Source organism: Theropithecus gelada, chromosome 6 (assembly GCF_003255815.1).
Source record: "Theropithecus gelada isolate Dixy chromosome 6, Tgel_1.0, whole genome shotgun sequence".
NCBI lineage: Eukaryota > Metazoa > Chordata > Mammalia > Primates > Cercopithecidae > Theropithecus > Theropithecus gelada.
In genome coordinates, this window is record NC_037673.1 from 134,688,425 (window position 1) to 134,705,095 (window position 16,671).

At 44.0% G+C, this 16,671-nt stretch overlaps 1 protein-coding gene across 2 annotated transcripts in view; it reads right to left on the bottom strand.

Annotated features, from left to right (window-relative positions):
- The window catches only part of CDC25C (cell division cycle 25C), a 57,241-nt gene that overhangs the window by 19,541 nt on the left and 21,029 nt on the right, over positions 1 to 16,671 (bottom strand). For both annotated transcript variants that reach the window (XM_025386963.1, XM_025386964.1), the window contains one exon: positions 15,728 to 15,874. In XM_025386963.1, coding sequence (XP_025242748.1) covers positions 15,728 to 15,874 — 147 coding nt within the window. The remainder of the gene's footprint in view (positions 1 to 15,727; positions 15,875 to 16,671) is intronic.

The window sequence follows — 16,671 nt, forward strand, 5'->3', positions numbered from 1 at the left end:
AGCAGTGGTGTGATCACGGTTCACTGCAGCCTTAAACCCCTAGGCTCAAGCCATTCTCCCACCTCAGCCTCCTGAGTAGCTGGGACTACAGGCATACACACCATGCCTGGCTAATTTTTTTTTTTTTTTTTTTGTAGAGACATGTTGCTGAGGCAGGCAGGCAGAATATATTTTGAATGCATCCATTTCTCTGTCTCCATAGCCAACACCTTAGTTCAGGTTACCACCAACTCTACCTGGGACTAACGCAATAGGTTCCTACTCTTACCTGCTTCCAACTTTTTTTTTTTTTTTTTTTTTTTTGAGGCAGGGTCTCCCTTTGTTGCCCAGGCTGGAGTGCAGTGGCACGATCATTGCTCACTGCAGCCTCGACCTCCTGGGCTCAAGCAATCCTACCGCCTCTGCCTCCCTAGTGGCTGGGACTGACAGGCATGCGCCACCACATGCAACTAACATTTTTTTATTTTTAGTAGAGATGAGGTTTCACTATGTTGCTCAGACTGGTCTCAAACTCCTGAGCTCAAGCAACTCTCCTGCCTCAGCCTCTCAGAGTGACAGGATTACAGGTGTGAGCCAAGCCACCTGCTGACTTCCAACTCTTAATCCCTTCTAATCTGTTCCCCATCCATCAACAAGAGTGGTCTTCACAAAACAAATCAGATCATATTATTCCCCTGCCTAAAGCCCTCCCTTCAGTAGCAACTCATTGTACTTAGAATAAAATCCAAACACTCACCATAGCCTAAAGGCCCTGCATGATCTACCTCCTAACTACTTATTCTTTCCCAGCTCACATAACACTCCTCTCATTCACACTGACTTCTCAGTTCCTCCAACATGTGAAGACCTTTTCCACCTGGGGCCTCTGTACCTGCAACATTCCTTCTTCATGAAATGCTCCTGCCTCTACTCTTGTCCTATATGGTTCCTTCACAATTAGAGTGGCCCCAACTTCATTGTGTAAAACTTTCCCAGTTTTAGCAATGGAAGCCCCACATCCTAGAACATTCCAGTCCCAGGCAAACTGGGAGAGTTCATCACCCGATTCTTAACCAAATATCTCCCACTTGTGGAGGTCTTCCCTCATTATTCTCCATTTAAAGATTTCCTTCTATTAGTCTCTATTTCAGACCCCATTTTGTTTCCATCATTATACTTGGACTATTTGCAATTACTAAATTATTATTATTATTAGAGATGGGGTCTTGCTCTGTCACCCAGGCTGGATTGCCCAGGCACGATCATAGCTCTCTGTAGCCTTGAACTGCTGGACTCAAACAGTCCTCCCACTTCAGCCTCTGGAGTAGCTGGGACTACAGGTGCACACCACCATGACTGGCTAATTTTTATTTTTTTGTAGTGATGGGGGCTTACTATTTGCCTAGGTTGGTCTCAAACTTGTCACCTCAAACTATCCTCCTGCCTCAGCCTCCCAAAATGTTGGGATTACAAGTGTGAGCCACCACACCCAGCCCAAAAGCTAAATTATTTTGTCTGTTATGGCAGACATTTACAATTTGGCTGCCCAACATACTGTTTCAGTAAAATCTCAAGTTAGAGAGGCAGCCCTGCCTCCTGATGAGGAGGCCAATGGGGGACAGATATTCCCTTTTCTATGCCCTTGTGACCAACTAGATATTCCTGCCTGGGATTTTGAACCTTCAAGAAGTTCAAAAAGCAAAGGGTTGGTCCAGACTTTTTATGGTTGCTGCATCACAGTAGAGAATATAGTAGGAGGTAGCAAATATCCATGAGCGGCATGGTCTATCTAGCAGCAAGCCTGATCATGTTCCATTGCAGGGTGCCGGTAATGGTGGCATTGAGTGTCCAGCCAACAAGTGGCGGCATCCTGAGCACAATGTTCCTGGAATAGTATTTTGGCTGGGCCTTACTTTGTTTTCCAGCCTTCTTGTAATTCTGAGTTCCTCAATACCCTCCAGAAAAATTCCTTTTCTGCTTGAGGAAACTAAATCAGTTTCTATTATCTGCAACCAAGAACTCTAACTAGAATATCTATTAACTTGATAAAAATTTTTGTTGTTTTGATGCATCCCTGACAAGAATATAAATTCTAGTCTGTTTTGTTCACCATCGTATCACCAGTGCCTACCACACTTCTCAACATGTAACAGGTACTCAATAAATATTTTTTAAATAAACAAATGAATGAAAAATCACTAAGGTTACAACAATCTCCAAGGAGGTCACTGCTTTATACAAGTATCTATTTATTTCCATTTATTATTATAATTATTATTATATTTTGAGACAGGGTCTCACTCTGTCACCCAGGCAGGAGTGCAGTGGTGCGATCTTGGCTCCCTGCAACCTCCACCTCCAGGGTTCAAGCAATTCTCCTGCCTCAGCCTCCCAAGTAACTGAGATTACAGGCACGTACCACCACGCCCAGCTAATCTGTGTATTTTTAGTAGAGATGGGGTTTCATCACGTTGGCCAGGCTGGTCTCAAATTCCTGACCTCAGGTGATCTGCCCACCTCTGCCTCCCAAAGTGCTGGGATTTCAGGCATGAGGCAACGTACCTGGCCTATTTTTTTTTTTTTCATTTAACATCAAAGAGGTAAAACAGTAACAAAAAAAATCCCTATGCCTTTTTTTTTTTTTCTTTTTGAGATAGAGTCTCTCTGTTGCCTAGGCTGGAGTTCAGTGGCACGATCTCGGCTCACTGCAATCTCTGCTTCTCAGGTTCAAGTGATTTTCCTTCCTTGGGCTCTTTAGTAGCTGGGATTACAGGTGCATGCCACCATGCCTGGCTAATTTTTGTATTTTTAGTAGAGACGGGGTTTCGCCATGTTGGCCAGGCTGGTCTCAAACTCCTGACCTCAAGCGATCCGCCTGCCTCGGCCTCCCAAAGTGCTAGGATTACAGGCATGAGCCACCGTGCCCAGCCCCCTATCCCTTTTCTAACCTAAAACCTACTGCTATGCATATTCTTTTTTTTTATTTTTTTTTATTTTTTTATTTTTTTTTTTTTTTGAGACGGAGTCTCGCTCTGTCACCCAGGCTGGAGTGCAGTGGCCGGATCTCAGCTCACTGCAAGCTCCGCCTCCCGGGTTTACGCCATTCTCCGGCCTCAGCCTCCCGAGTAGCTGGGACTACAGGCGCCCGCCACCTCGCCCGGCTAGTTTTTTGTATTTCTTAATAGAGACGGGGTTTCACCGTGTTAGCCAGGATGGTCTCGATCTCCTGACCTCGTGATCCGCCCGTCTCGGCCTCCCAAAGTGCTGCTATGCATATTCTTATAGGGTGGGCCATCAATGAAAAATGACTTTATGGCCATGCATGGTGTCTCACACCTGTAATCCTAGCGCTTTGGGAGGCAGGCAGATCACTTGAGCCCAGGAGTTAAGAGCAGCTTGGGCAATATGGTGAAATTGTCTCTACAAAAATCAGCTGGGCATGGTAGCATGTGCCTGTAGTCCCAGCTACTCGGGAGGCTGAGACGGAAGAATCGCCTGAGCCCAGGAAGTTGTGACCTGCGGTGAGCCCTGATCATGCCACTATAATCCAGCCTGGAAGACAGAGTGAGACTGTCTCAAAAAAAAAAAAAAAAAAAAAGAAAAAGAAAAAGAAGGAAAAAAAGAAAGAGAAAATGACTGCATAAGAGTTACAATCTAAGAAATGAGCCCATAAAGGGACAATTTAAAAAATTTTTTTTACTTAATTATTTAAATTTTCTGTTAAAGCTCTATTGTCCAAATATTTTTCAGACCACCAAAATGCACGTTGGGAGGCCAAGACAGCGGGAACACCTGAGCTCAAAAGTTTGAGATCAGTCTGGACAACATAGAAGACCCTGTCTCTTAAAAAAAAAAAAAAAAAAAAAAATCAAATAAATACCTCATTGCCCTATGCCACTCTTCCACCTAAACAAAACTTTCAGAGCAGTGGTCCCCAACCTTTTTAGTACTGGGGACCAGTTTTATGGAAGACATTTTTTCCACGGATCTGGGTGGGGATATGGTTTCAGGATGAAACTGTTTCACCTCAGATCATCAGGCATTAGTTAGATTCTCAGATTATCATAAGGAATGGGCAACCTGGATCCCTCGCATGCGCAGTTCACAAAAGAGTTCGCCTCCTATGAGAATCTAATGCTGCCACTGATCTGACAGGAGGCAGAGCTTAGGTGTTAATGCTCACCGGCCCACCCCTCACTTCCTACTGTGCAGCCTGGTTCCTAACAGATCATGGACCTGTACTGATCCATGGCCCAGGGGTTGGGAAAACCTGTTCCAGAATATTTCCTGGGGTCAATCTATTTTAAGTCCATGCTTCTATACTGTCTACATTATGCAATTCAGAATGATATTTCTGAGAGTATGAAAGATCTTCAATCACCAGAGAAAGATTCAATTATGTTCACTGTACTGTACTTAATTCATAAAAGCAGATCAACACAACTTAGACAAGTTTTCAACAATGAAATAGAAAATTAAAGTATTTTAAAAATTAACATTAAATTCAATTTGCTAAGTTAATACCAGTTGAGACTTAACTATATTAATTACAACATTCTGCAAATGTGAAGACTAACATATTTGTAAAAGTGATCCTAAATGTTCATTTTACATTGCTCTTTCTTTCAGAAGCCCTAGAAACCTTTTCCCCATGCCGACTATTCCTAACTTGCTGTTTTTCTATAGATCTACTGTCCATTATCAGCAAGTTCTCAAAACTGCTTTATGTTTTAGGAAGGTCACTGTCAATTCTCCCAACACCCATCCTGCCTTCTTCAGATTGTATCTTGGTTCTGTTTTCCCACAAACCAATGAAATTAAAAATAAAATAGGATTTAATACTATGTTATAGAACATAACTCTCAAAATTTAGTGTGTATCAGAATTACCTGGGAGAATTGCTGAAAACAGGCTCCGGGGTAAGGTAGATCTTAGTTTAAACCCTGGCTCTGCTGCTTCTAACCATGTAACCTTGGGTATCGTACCTTACCTCATGACCCAATGGCTTCCCCTCAAAGGGAGACAATAGTCATCTTTCAGGGTTGATATGAGAATGAAATGTGATTATGGATGTATACTGCTTAGCACACAGTGCCTGGTATATTCTAAGTAGTCAATAAATGGGAGCTCTTGTTATTGCCTGGCTCACATTTTTCCTTTCCATTCTAGTCTCTGAACTATCTTCAATACTAAAACCCATTGTACTTTCCACATTCTTACAATGTCCACTGACAACACTTTGGAGAGCATGACTTCACAATACTTCCACTAAGCTTCTCTAGAACTCTACATCAGGCTCTCAACAAACTGGTATTTAAAAAAAAAAAAAAAAAAAAAAAACATAAAAATACTTCATTCTTGGCCGAGATGGGCGGATCACGAGGTCAGGAGATCGAGACCATCCTGGCGAACACAGTGAAACCCCGTCTCTACTAAGAAATACAAAAAATAGCCGGGCGAGATGGCGGGCGCCTGTAGTCCCAGCTACTCGGGAGGCTGAGGCCGGAGAATGGCGTGAACCCGGGAGGCGGAGCTTGCAGTGAGCAGAGATCCGGCCACTGCACTCCAGCCTGGGCTACAGAGCGAGACTCCGTCTCAAAAAAAAAAAAAAAAAAAAAAAAATACTTCATTCTTAAAACAGGAAATTTGGCTGGGTGCGGTGGCTCACGCCTGTAATCCCAGTACTTTGAGAGGCTGAGGCAGGTGGATCACCTGAGGTCAGGAGTTCAAGACCAGCCTGGTCAACATGGTGAAACCCTATGCCTACTAAAAATACAAAAAATTAGCCGGGGGTGGTGGTGGGCACCTGAAATCCTACCTACCCGTAAGGCTAAGGCAGGAGAATCTCTTGAACCTGGGAGGTGGAAGTTGCAGTGAGCCGAGATCATGCCATTGCACTCCAGCCTAGGCAACAAGAGTGAAACTCCATCCCAAAATAAAAGGCGGCGAGGCAGGGAGATGAGGGGAATTTAAAAAAACAAAATAAAAAAATAAAAACAAAAACAACTGCAAACATCATCTATTAGACTACCAAGAGCTCAAACACGGCAAGCCCTCAAACTAAGTAAAACCTCCCCTAGCTCTCAAATTTTTTGTTTTTGTTTTTTTTGAGATGAAGTCTCGCTTTGTCACCCAGGCTGGAGTGCGGTGGTGTGATCTGCAACCTTCCACCTCTCAGGTTCAAGCAATTCTCCTGCCTCAGCCTCCCAAGTAGCTGGGATTACAGGCGCCTGCCACCAAGCCTGGCTAATTTTTGTATTTTTAGTAGAGATGAGGTTTCACCATGTTGGCCAGGCTGGCCTTGAACTCCTGACCTCCAGTAATCTACCTGTCTCAGCCTCCCAAAGTGTTAGAATTACAGGTGTGAGCCACTGCACCTGGCCTAGCTCTCAAAACTTTCTAAACCAGCCACTTTATACCTTCTCAGCAACTTTCAATCACATTACTGCTCTTGCTTTACTGAGTCCACCTAATGATATCCGGCTCTTTAGCCAGGCTTTGAATCATCACTGACTTTTCTGGTGCCTTCACCACCACCTATTCTTCCTCAACCCCTTGTTCATCCACCATTGGCAATCTTCAACCCTTACTATCATCCCTGGAGTTCCAAAGTCCCCAGTCTCGCTTCCAGGCCAGAACATTCTTGTAGGAAGACACTTGCAACAAGTTCCATGCATGTCTATCTGATAATGCCCTCATAGGACCTTACAAATATCATCTTACTAGCCTTTCACTAATTCTACAGTCTCCAAAAGTCAGTTATAACCTTCTTCACACACTTTTAAGACTCTCACCTCACACACTCCTCTGAATCACCAGATTATTTCAGTTTTTACTTTGCGGAGGACATCAAGGTCATTGAGCATCCCCTCACCCATTAGCCTTCTTCATAACTATGTGGAGTCGTATACTACAATAATTAAGCACTTACACTACACCACAATAGTTAAGTACTATTAATTGATAAGTATTGTTCTACATGCTTTATGTGTAATTAACTCATTCAATCCTCACAACAACCCAAGAAATTGAACACAAGGAGATCATATGACTCACCTACAGTCATATATCTAAAAGTGGCAGAATCAAGCTATGACTCCAGGCAGTCTGGTTCCAGAGGCTACTTCTCAGACCACCACGCTCCACTGACTCACATGCTCTTAACTTTTCCCACTGAGCCCTTTCCTTCAATAGGGACTTTGAACGGTGGTCAGATAGGGTCAGTTATCCTTAGCGGTTATGTTTTAACTTTTCCATAAAGGAGAATGAATATATCCAAGGATGATGTGTGAAATTAAAAATTTATAAAATGACTTACTACAAAGCTACAGTAAACAGTGTGGCATTGGCATAAAGACAGACATATAGACCAGTGGAATGGAATAGAGCCAAGAAATAAACTCTTGCATATACAGTTAAATGATTTTTGAACTCAAAATGAATCAAAGACCTAAACTTAAGAGCTATAACTATAAAACTCTTTAAAGAAAACATAGGGAGCTGGGCCCAATGACTCACACCTGTAATCGCAGCACTTTGGGAGGCTGAAGCAAGAGGATTTCTTGAGGCCAGAATTTTGAGACCAGCAGAGTAACAAGGCAAGACCCCCATCTCTACAAAAAATAAATTAGCCAGGTGTGGCAGTACATGCCTGTAGTACTAGCTACTATGGATACTGAGGTGGGAGGATCCCTTGAGGGCAGGAGTTTGAAATTACAGTGAGCTATGTGATTGCATCACTGTACTCCAGCCTGGGTGAGACCCTGTCCCTACTACTTTTTTTAAAAAGGGGAGGGGGTTGGGAGAGGCACATGACATTGAATTTGGCAATGATTTCTCAGATATGACACCAAAAGCACAAGCAACAAAAAAAGTGGATAAATTAGACTTCATCAAAATTTAAAACTTTTTTGCAACAAAGGGCACAATCAACAGAGTGAATAGGCAACCAACAGAATAGGAAAAAATATTTGCAAATTATTTATCTGATAAGGGATTGATATCCAGAATATATAAAGAACTACAACTCAACAATAACAAAAGAAACAACTCAATTAAAAAATAGGCAAAGGACTTAAATAGACACTTCTTCAAAGAAGATATACAAATGGCCAGGAAGCATATGAAAAGGTGCTCAACATCACTGACCATTAGGGAAATGTAAATTAAAATTACAATGAGATACCATTTCATAGTCATCAGGATGGATATTATCAAAATCAGAAAATAACAAGTGTTGGCTATGATCTGAAGAAATTGGGACCCCTGTGCATTGCTGGTGGGAATGTAAAATGAAAGAGTTGCTGTGAAAACAGTATAAAAGTTCCTTAAAAAATTAAACACAGAATAACCATATGACCCAGCAATTTCACTTCTGGGTATATACCCTAAATAACTGAAAGCAGGGGCCAGGTGCGGTGGCTTATGCCTGAAATCCCAGCACTTTGGGAGGCCGAGGCAGACGGATCACAAGGTCAGGAGATCGAGACCATCCTGGCTAACACGGTGAAAGCCTCTCTCTACTAAAAATACAAAAAATTAGCTGGGTGTGGTGGCGGGTGCCTTAGTCCCAGCTACTCTGGAGGCTGAGGCAGGAGAATGGCGTGAACCCGGGAGGCCGAGCTTGCAGTGAGCCGAGATCACCTGCACTCCAGCCTGGGTGACAGAGTGAGACCCTGTCTCAAAAAAAAAAAAACAAAAAACTGAAAGCAGGGCCAGGTGTGGTGGCTCACACCTGTAATCCCAGTTACTTGAGTTACTTGGAAGGCTGAGATGGGAGGACTGCTTGAGCCAAAGAGTTCAAGGCTGCAGTGAGCCATGATCACATCACTGCACTGCAGCCTGGGCAACTGAGTGAGACCCTGTCTCCAAAGAAGTAAAAGAACTGAAAGGACACAAAGAGATATTTGTAAACCAATTTTCAAAGCAACAATATTCACAATTGCCAAAAGGTAGAAACCCAAATGTCACAAAATATGGTATATACATACAATGGAATATTATTCTGTCATAAAAAGGAATGAAATTATGATACATGCTACAACATAGATAAAGCTTGAGGACATTATGCTAATTGAAGTAAGAGAGTTACAAAACAAAAAAACCCTATATCATTCCACTTATCAGAGATATCTAGAATAATCAAATTTATAGAAAGTAGAATGGTGGTTGCCAGAGGCTGGGAGAAGGGGAAAATGGGAATTGTTTTATGGGCACAGAGTGTCAGTTTTCCAAAATTAAAAGAGCTCTGGAGGCCGGGCATGGTGGCTCACGCCTGTAATCCCAGCACTTTAGGAGGCTGAGGCGGGCGGATTACGAGGTCAGGAGATCGAGACCATCCTGGCTAACACAGTGAAACCCCGTCTCTACTAAAGAATACAAAAAATTAGCCGGGCTTAGTGGCGAGCGCCTATAGTCCCAGCTACTCGGGAGGCTGAGGCAGGAGAATGGCGTGAACCCAGGAGGCGGAGGTTGCAGTGAGCCGAGATTGCGCCACTGCACTCCAGCCTGGGCGACAGAGCAAGACTCCGTCTCAAAAAACAAAACAAAACAAACAACAACAACAACAACAAAGAGTTCTGGAGACTGGTTATACAACAATAGGAATGTATGCATTACTACTGAACTATATGCTTGAAAATGGTTATGATGATAAAGGTTATGTGCATTTTACAATTTAACGTAAAACTGATTTTTTTTTTAAGAGAATGAAATTCTGATACATGCTACCACACTGATTACCAACAAAAACATTACACTATGAGATATATGCCAGAGACAAAAGGACAAATATTGTATGCTTCCCTTTATATGAGGTACCTAGAGCAGTCAAATTCATAGAGGGCAGAAAATAGAATAGCGGTTACTAGGGGCTGGGGAAGGGGAGAAGATGGGAAGTTATTGTTTACTGGGTACAATATTTCTCTTTGGGGGCCAGGCACAGTGGCTCACCTGTAGTCTCAGCACTTTGAGAGGCCGAGGAGGGCAGACCACCTGAGGTCAGGTATTCAAGACCAGCCTGGCCAACATGGTGAAACCCTGTCACTACTAAAAATACAAAAAAATTAGCCGGCCATGGTGAGGTGTGCCTGGAATTCCAGCTACTCGGGGGACTGAGGCAGGGGAGTCACTTGAACCCAGGAGGTGGAGGTGCAGTGAGCCAAAATCGCACCACTGCACTTCAGCTTGGGCGAGAGAGCAAGACTACATCTCAAAAAAAAAAAAAAAAAAAAAAAAAAAAAGAGCATTTCTGCTTCGGGTAATAAAAAAAATCCTAGAAATGGGTAAGTACTCACAATAAAATGAAGGCGCTTAATACCACTAAACTGCCTCCAGTTACTCAGGGTAAAGCCAAAAATAATACTCTCCCAAACACCTATGTCCTTTTTTCTTTCTTTCTTTTTTTTTTTTTGAGATGGAGTCTCATTCTGTTGCCCAGGCTGGAGTGCAGTGGCATGATCTTGACTCAATGCAACCTCCAACTCCTGGGTTCAAGTGATTGTCCTGCCTAAGCCTCCCAAGTAGCTGGCATTACAAGCACCTGCCACCGCACCCAGCTAATTTTTGTATTTTTAGTAGAGACGAGGTTTCATACTTGGCCAGGTTGGTCTAGAACTCCTGATCTCAGGTGACCCACCCACCTCGACCTCCTAAAGTTCTGGGATTACAGGTGTGAGTCACCGCTACCAGCCTATAGCACTTTTTTTTTTTTTTTTTTTTTGAGATGGAGTTTCATGCTTGTTGCCCAGGCTGGAGTGCAATGGAGCGATCTTGGCTCACTGCAACCTCTGCCTCCCACGTTCAAGCGATTCTCCTGCCTCAGCCTCCTGGGTAGCTGGGATTACAGGTGCCCACCACCACACCCGGCTAATTTTTTTTGTATTTTTAGTAGAGACGGGGTTTCACCATGTTGGCCAAGCTGGTCTCGAACTCCTGGCTTCAGGTGATTTGCCCGTCTCAACCTCCTAAAGCGTTGGGATACAGGCGTGACTCACCATGCCCAGCCAGCACTTTTTTTTTTTTTTTTTGAGAAAGAGTCTCACTCTGTTGCCCAGGCTGGAGTGCAGTGGTGCGATCTCGGCTCACTGAAGCCTCTGCCACCTGGGTTCAAGTTCAAGCAATTCTACTGCCTCAGCCACCAGAGTAGCTGGGGTTACAGATGCTCGCCACCACACCTGGCTAATTTTTGTATTTTTAGTAGAGATGGGGTTTCACCACGTTGGCCAGGCAGCTCTCGAACTCCTGACCTCAAGTGATCCACCCGCTTCAGCCTCCCAGTGTGCTGGGATTACGGGCATGAGCCACCATGCCCAGCCTCATATAATTTTTATTACAGTATGTTGTTGTAATTGTTCTATTTTATTATTAGTTATTATTGTTAATCTCTTACTATGCCTAAGTAAAAAACTCCATCACAGGTACATATGCATAGGGAAAAGCATAGTATATATAGGGTTCAGTACTGTCTGCAATTTTAGGCATCCACTGGGGGTCTCAGAATGTATTCCCTGTGGATAATGGGGCTACTGTATTACAAACTGCTCTTTTAATTTTTTTTTTCCATTTTATTGAGGTATAAATGATAAAATCTGGGCCGGGCGCGGTGGCTCAAGCCTGTAATCCCAGCACTTTGGGAGGCCGAGACGGGTGGATCACGAAGTCAGGAGATCGAGACCATCCTGGCTAACATGGTGAAACCCCGTCTCCACTAAAAAATACAAAAAACCAGCCCGGGTGACAAAAAAAAAATAAAAAAAAAATAATAATAAATAAATAAATAAATAAATGATAAAATCTGTATATACTTAAGTACAATATAATGATTTATGTATATATTATCTAAGGATTACTACAATGAAATTCATTAACACATCCTTCATCACAGTTACTATTTGTGTGTATGTGACGAGGACACAAACTGCTTTTAATATTTTATTCACAACAAGCCTATTAAGGAGGTAGTTTTTTTATCATGCTCTCCATTTTATAAATTAAAAACTGAGGTCAGGTGGTTGTCTTGTGAACAGTCATAACACCAAGTAAATAAAAGAATGAGGCTGGATATGGTGGCTCACACTTGTAATTCCAGCACTTTGACAGGCCAATGTGTTGGCAGCTGCGACTACAGAGGGCTTGCTGCTATCATCACACTGGCTGCAGCAGAGGCGTGGATAGGGCTGCATGATCCGTGGAGCTAGCAGGAGCCCTTCCCCTTCTGAGTTGGGGCAGGAGCTCCCCTGGTGCTGCTGGAGCTACACAAACTGCCGCTGTTAACCTGGGCCTCCTGTTCCACAGAGCAGGCAGAAGCCTTGCCCTGCTGGGTGGGGTTGCAGCCGCCCAAGTTGTGGTTGCTGATCCAAGCCTCCCTGTGCTCTTGTGGGGGCTGGGAGCAGGCAGGATCCCTGCCCTCCTGGGCGCAGCTGCAGCCGCCCTCCCAGGTGCAGGACCTAATAGTCTCTGCAACCTGCCCCCCACCCCCACCCCCGCTTCTCTCTGCTCCTGGCACCCACTCCAGTCTCGGAGTGGCGTTGTGGCAAACCCAGGTGCTGTTACAGTCCGGGGGTGAATGTGTGTGCGCACCCTCAGGGCAACACCCTGCCACCTTGGCCCCCTCCAGAATTTGGGCACACAGAAGCGAAAGAGGGGAAGCCAAGTGTGGACTGAGGGTGGTCAGTGCTGGCCTTTAGGTGCACCTTGGTGTGAGCAGCCTGGTGCCATGGACTGCTGAGAGAGACAGACAGGCTCCTGGGTGGAAGGGAGGTTCCCATAAATCCCCACCTTCAGGACAGGGAGGGCTTAAAGGCTGGGGGCCGGGCTGCCAGTCCCACCCACCAGATGGTGATTTGTGCTGCCTTTTCCTGCAGTCCATGAACCAATCAGGAAGCACTTTCTCCCCTCTGAGGTCCATAAAAGCCCCAGGCTCAGCCACAACAGGGTAGAGGATGGAGAAAAGATCAGACAGCCAGAAAGGAGAGAGAAGCTATGCTCTCTGCTGAGAGCTGGGAAGTCAACAGGTAGGACCTGCCTGAAGAGAGGAGCCACCCACTCCAGGGCCTCCTCTCTGCTGAGAGCTGAATACCGGATAAGACAAACTGCCTACAGAGAAGAGCTAGCCCCTGTGAGTCTCCTCTGAGCTGTTCTAACACTCAATAGAGCTTCTCTTCGTCTTGCTCACCCTCCACTTGTCTGCGTACCTCGATGCAGGACAAGAACTCGGGCAAAGGCACCACTGGCCACAGAGGTTTCTAGCCAGAAAAGCAACACCCTAAAGATCCCACAACAAAGGCAAGAGGATTGCTGGAGCCCAGGAGTTCCAAACCAGCTTGGGCAACACACCAAGACCCCATTTCTACAAACAATTTTAAAAATTAGCTGGGCATGGTGGTATGCACCTATAGTCCTAGCTACTCAGGAGGCTGAGGTGGGAGGATTGCTTGAGCCCAGGAATTCAACACTGCACTCCAGTCTGGGTGATAGAGCAGAGCAAGACTCTATCTAATTAATTAAATAATTAAAAAAATAAAAGCATGAGGACTAGAATGCAACTGTTCTAACTCCACTATACCATATTGGCCTTGTGAAATGAATAAATTTTAAAGACAAACTCATAGCTCTACCTGTTTCAAAGCAACAAAGTTGATTTAGAAATGCTAAATACAGGCCTGGCATGGTGGCTCATGCCTGTAATCCCAGCACTTTGGGAGGCCAAGGTGTGTGAATCATTTGAGCCCAGGAGTTTGAGACTAGCCTGGGCAATACTGTGAAACCACGTCTCTACAAAAAATACAAAAAATTAGCCAGGTATGGTGGCATGTGCCTATAGTCCCAGACACTCAGAGGCTGAGGTGGGAGGACTGCCTGAGCCTGGGGAGACTGAGGCTGCAGTGAGCTTTAATTGTGCCACTGTACCCCAGCCTGGGCTACAGAGCAAGACCCTATCTCAAAAAAAAAAAAAAGCTAAATGCCTCACAAACTATCTTTGGCATATCAGCATATAGGCTATAACCCACATGCTTCAGGTATATCTATCGGTGATATGGGAAAGATAAAAGGAAACAAAAGACTGTATTATAAAATACCTAAAAAGTCATGTTAGGTATATTCTATACATTACTACTATCCTGGAGACATTACTTATACTAGGTTACTTTGATGGTGATCCACTCAAACTATTGACTGGAGCCTGTTCACCAGCAGTAAGAAGATTCCTGTAGTAACCTGATAACCTATCAGTCAGGTAGCCCTCAGTCTAAAGATAGGTTAGGCCAGGCACGGTGGCTCATGCCTGTAATCCCAGCTCTTTGGGAAGCCAAGGCGGGCAGATCACTTGCGGCCAGGAGTTTGAGACCTGTCTGGCCAACATGTCAAAACCCCGTCTCTACTAAAATTACAAAACATTAGCCAGGCATGGTGGCGTGCTTTGGGAGGCTGAGGCAAGAGAATTGCTTAAACCTGGGAGACAGAGGTTGCAGTGAGCCAAGATAACACCACTGCACTCCAGCCTAGGTGACACAGCAAGACTCCATTTAAAAAATAAATAAATAAAGATAGGTTATCACATCTTGTTGATCTCTGTAGCTCCAGCATTTAGTAGAGTGACTCATACGTATTAGGCATAAAATATTGTTTATTCAAGAATGAATTGTTGGCTGGGCATGGTGGCTCACGCTTCTAATCCTAGCACTTTGGAAGGCTGAGGCGGGTGGATCACCTGAGACTAGGAGTTCAAGACCAGCCTGGCCAACATGGTGAAACCCTGTCTCTACTAAAAATACTAAAAATTACCCGGGTGTGGCGCTGCGCTACTCTAGTGGTTGAGGCGGGAGAATCGCTTGAACCTGGGAAGAGGAGGTTGCTGTGAGCTAAGATGGCACCACTGCACTCCAGCCTAGGCAACAGAGCGAGAATCTGTCTCAAAAAAAAAAAAAAGAATGAATTGTTAATTAAACTAAATTTGGCCTGAGGATGCCTCTGTACTTGAGTCTTTACATACCAAGTTGCAACCTAACTTAGTACTTCAACTGAAAGCCTAATTTAGAAGTATACTTTTGTATCAAAAAGCTGAGTCTCAGGAAAGCAGAGCAGCTGAGCTTCAGTCAACCACAAGCAATCAACTGTTTAAACCATGTTCAAATGAGGTAAACTCAAGGCTGTAACCAACTGGGCTGTCTCTGTACCTCACTTCTGTTTTCTATACTTCATTTCTACTTTCTGTCCATAATACTGCCTGACCACATGGCAAACTGGAGTTTTACTGAATATGTTCTGGCTATGAGGGTTGCTGGATTCACTAGTTATTTTTTTGCTCAAATAAACTCTCCTTTTTTTTTTTTTTTTTTTTTTTTTTTTTTTTTTTTTTTTTTTTGAGACGGAGTCTCGCGCTGTGTCACCCAGGCTGGAGTGCAGTGGCGCGATCTCGGCTCACTGCAAGCTCCGCCTCCCAGGTTCAGGCCATTCTCCTGCCTCAGCCTCCGAGTAGCTGGGACTACAGGCGCCCGCCACCACGCCCGGCTAGTTTTTTGTATTTTTAGTAGAGACGGGGTTTCACCATGTTAGCCAGGATGGTCTCGATCTCCTGACCTCGTGATCCGCCCACCTCGGCCTCCCAAAGTGCTGGGATTACAGGCTTGAGCCACCGCGCCCGGCCAAATAAACTCTCCTAAGTTTAATTTGTCTCAAGTTTTTCTTTTAACAGAATGAAGGAATATGAAGAATGCAAAGATACTATCACAGAATACTTTACCTTTGCTTCTTGATCTTCCAGGGAAAACTCCATTAATTCATTTGAAATCTCTTCTGCCTGGTCTTCTCCTAGGTTTGGATTTGTATCCAACTTTGGAGCAGTAATAGGACTGCCCAGATATTTCATTTCACTGTCCACCAAGTTTCCGTTGTCCTATCAAGTATATTGACAACATTAAAAACTATTCAAAATATATCAAAGTCCTAAATGTAAGAGCTAAAACTATAAAACTCTTAGAAGAAAACATAAGGGAAAAAATTCATGACATTGGATTTGGATAATGCCACTGAAAGCACAGGTAATGAAAGAAAAAAATAGATAAATTAGTCTTCATCAAAATGAAAAACTTTTGTGCATCAAAGAATGCCATTAAGGGAATGAAAAGGCAACCCACAAAATGGGAGAAAATATTTGCAAGTCTTATATTTGATGAGGGATTAATATCAGAATATATAAGGAACTCCTACAACTCAATAACAAACACAATAACAATCAAAAGGGACATGAATAGACATTTCTCCAAAGAAGATATACAAATGGCCCATAAGTACATCAAAAGATGCTCAACATAAGTAATCATTATGGAAATGCATATCAAAATTGCAATGAGATACTACTTTATACCCATTAGGATGGCCATTATAAGAAATAACAAGTGGCCGGGCGCGGTGGCTCAAGCCTGTAATCCCAGCACTTTGGGAGGCCGAGACGGGCGGATCACGAGGTCAGGAGATCGAGACCATCCTGGCTAATACGGTGAAACCCCGTCTCTACTAAAAAATACAAAAAACTAGCCGGGCGAAGTGGCGGGTGCCTGTAGTCCCAGCTACTCGGGAGGCTGAGGCAGGAGAATGGCGTGAACCCGAGAGGAGGAGCTTGCAGTGAGCTGAGATCCGGCCACTGCACTCCAGCCTGGGTGACAGAGCAAGACTCCGTCTCAAAAAAAAAAA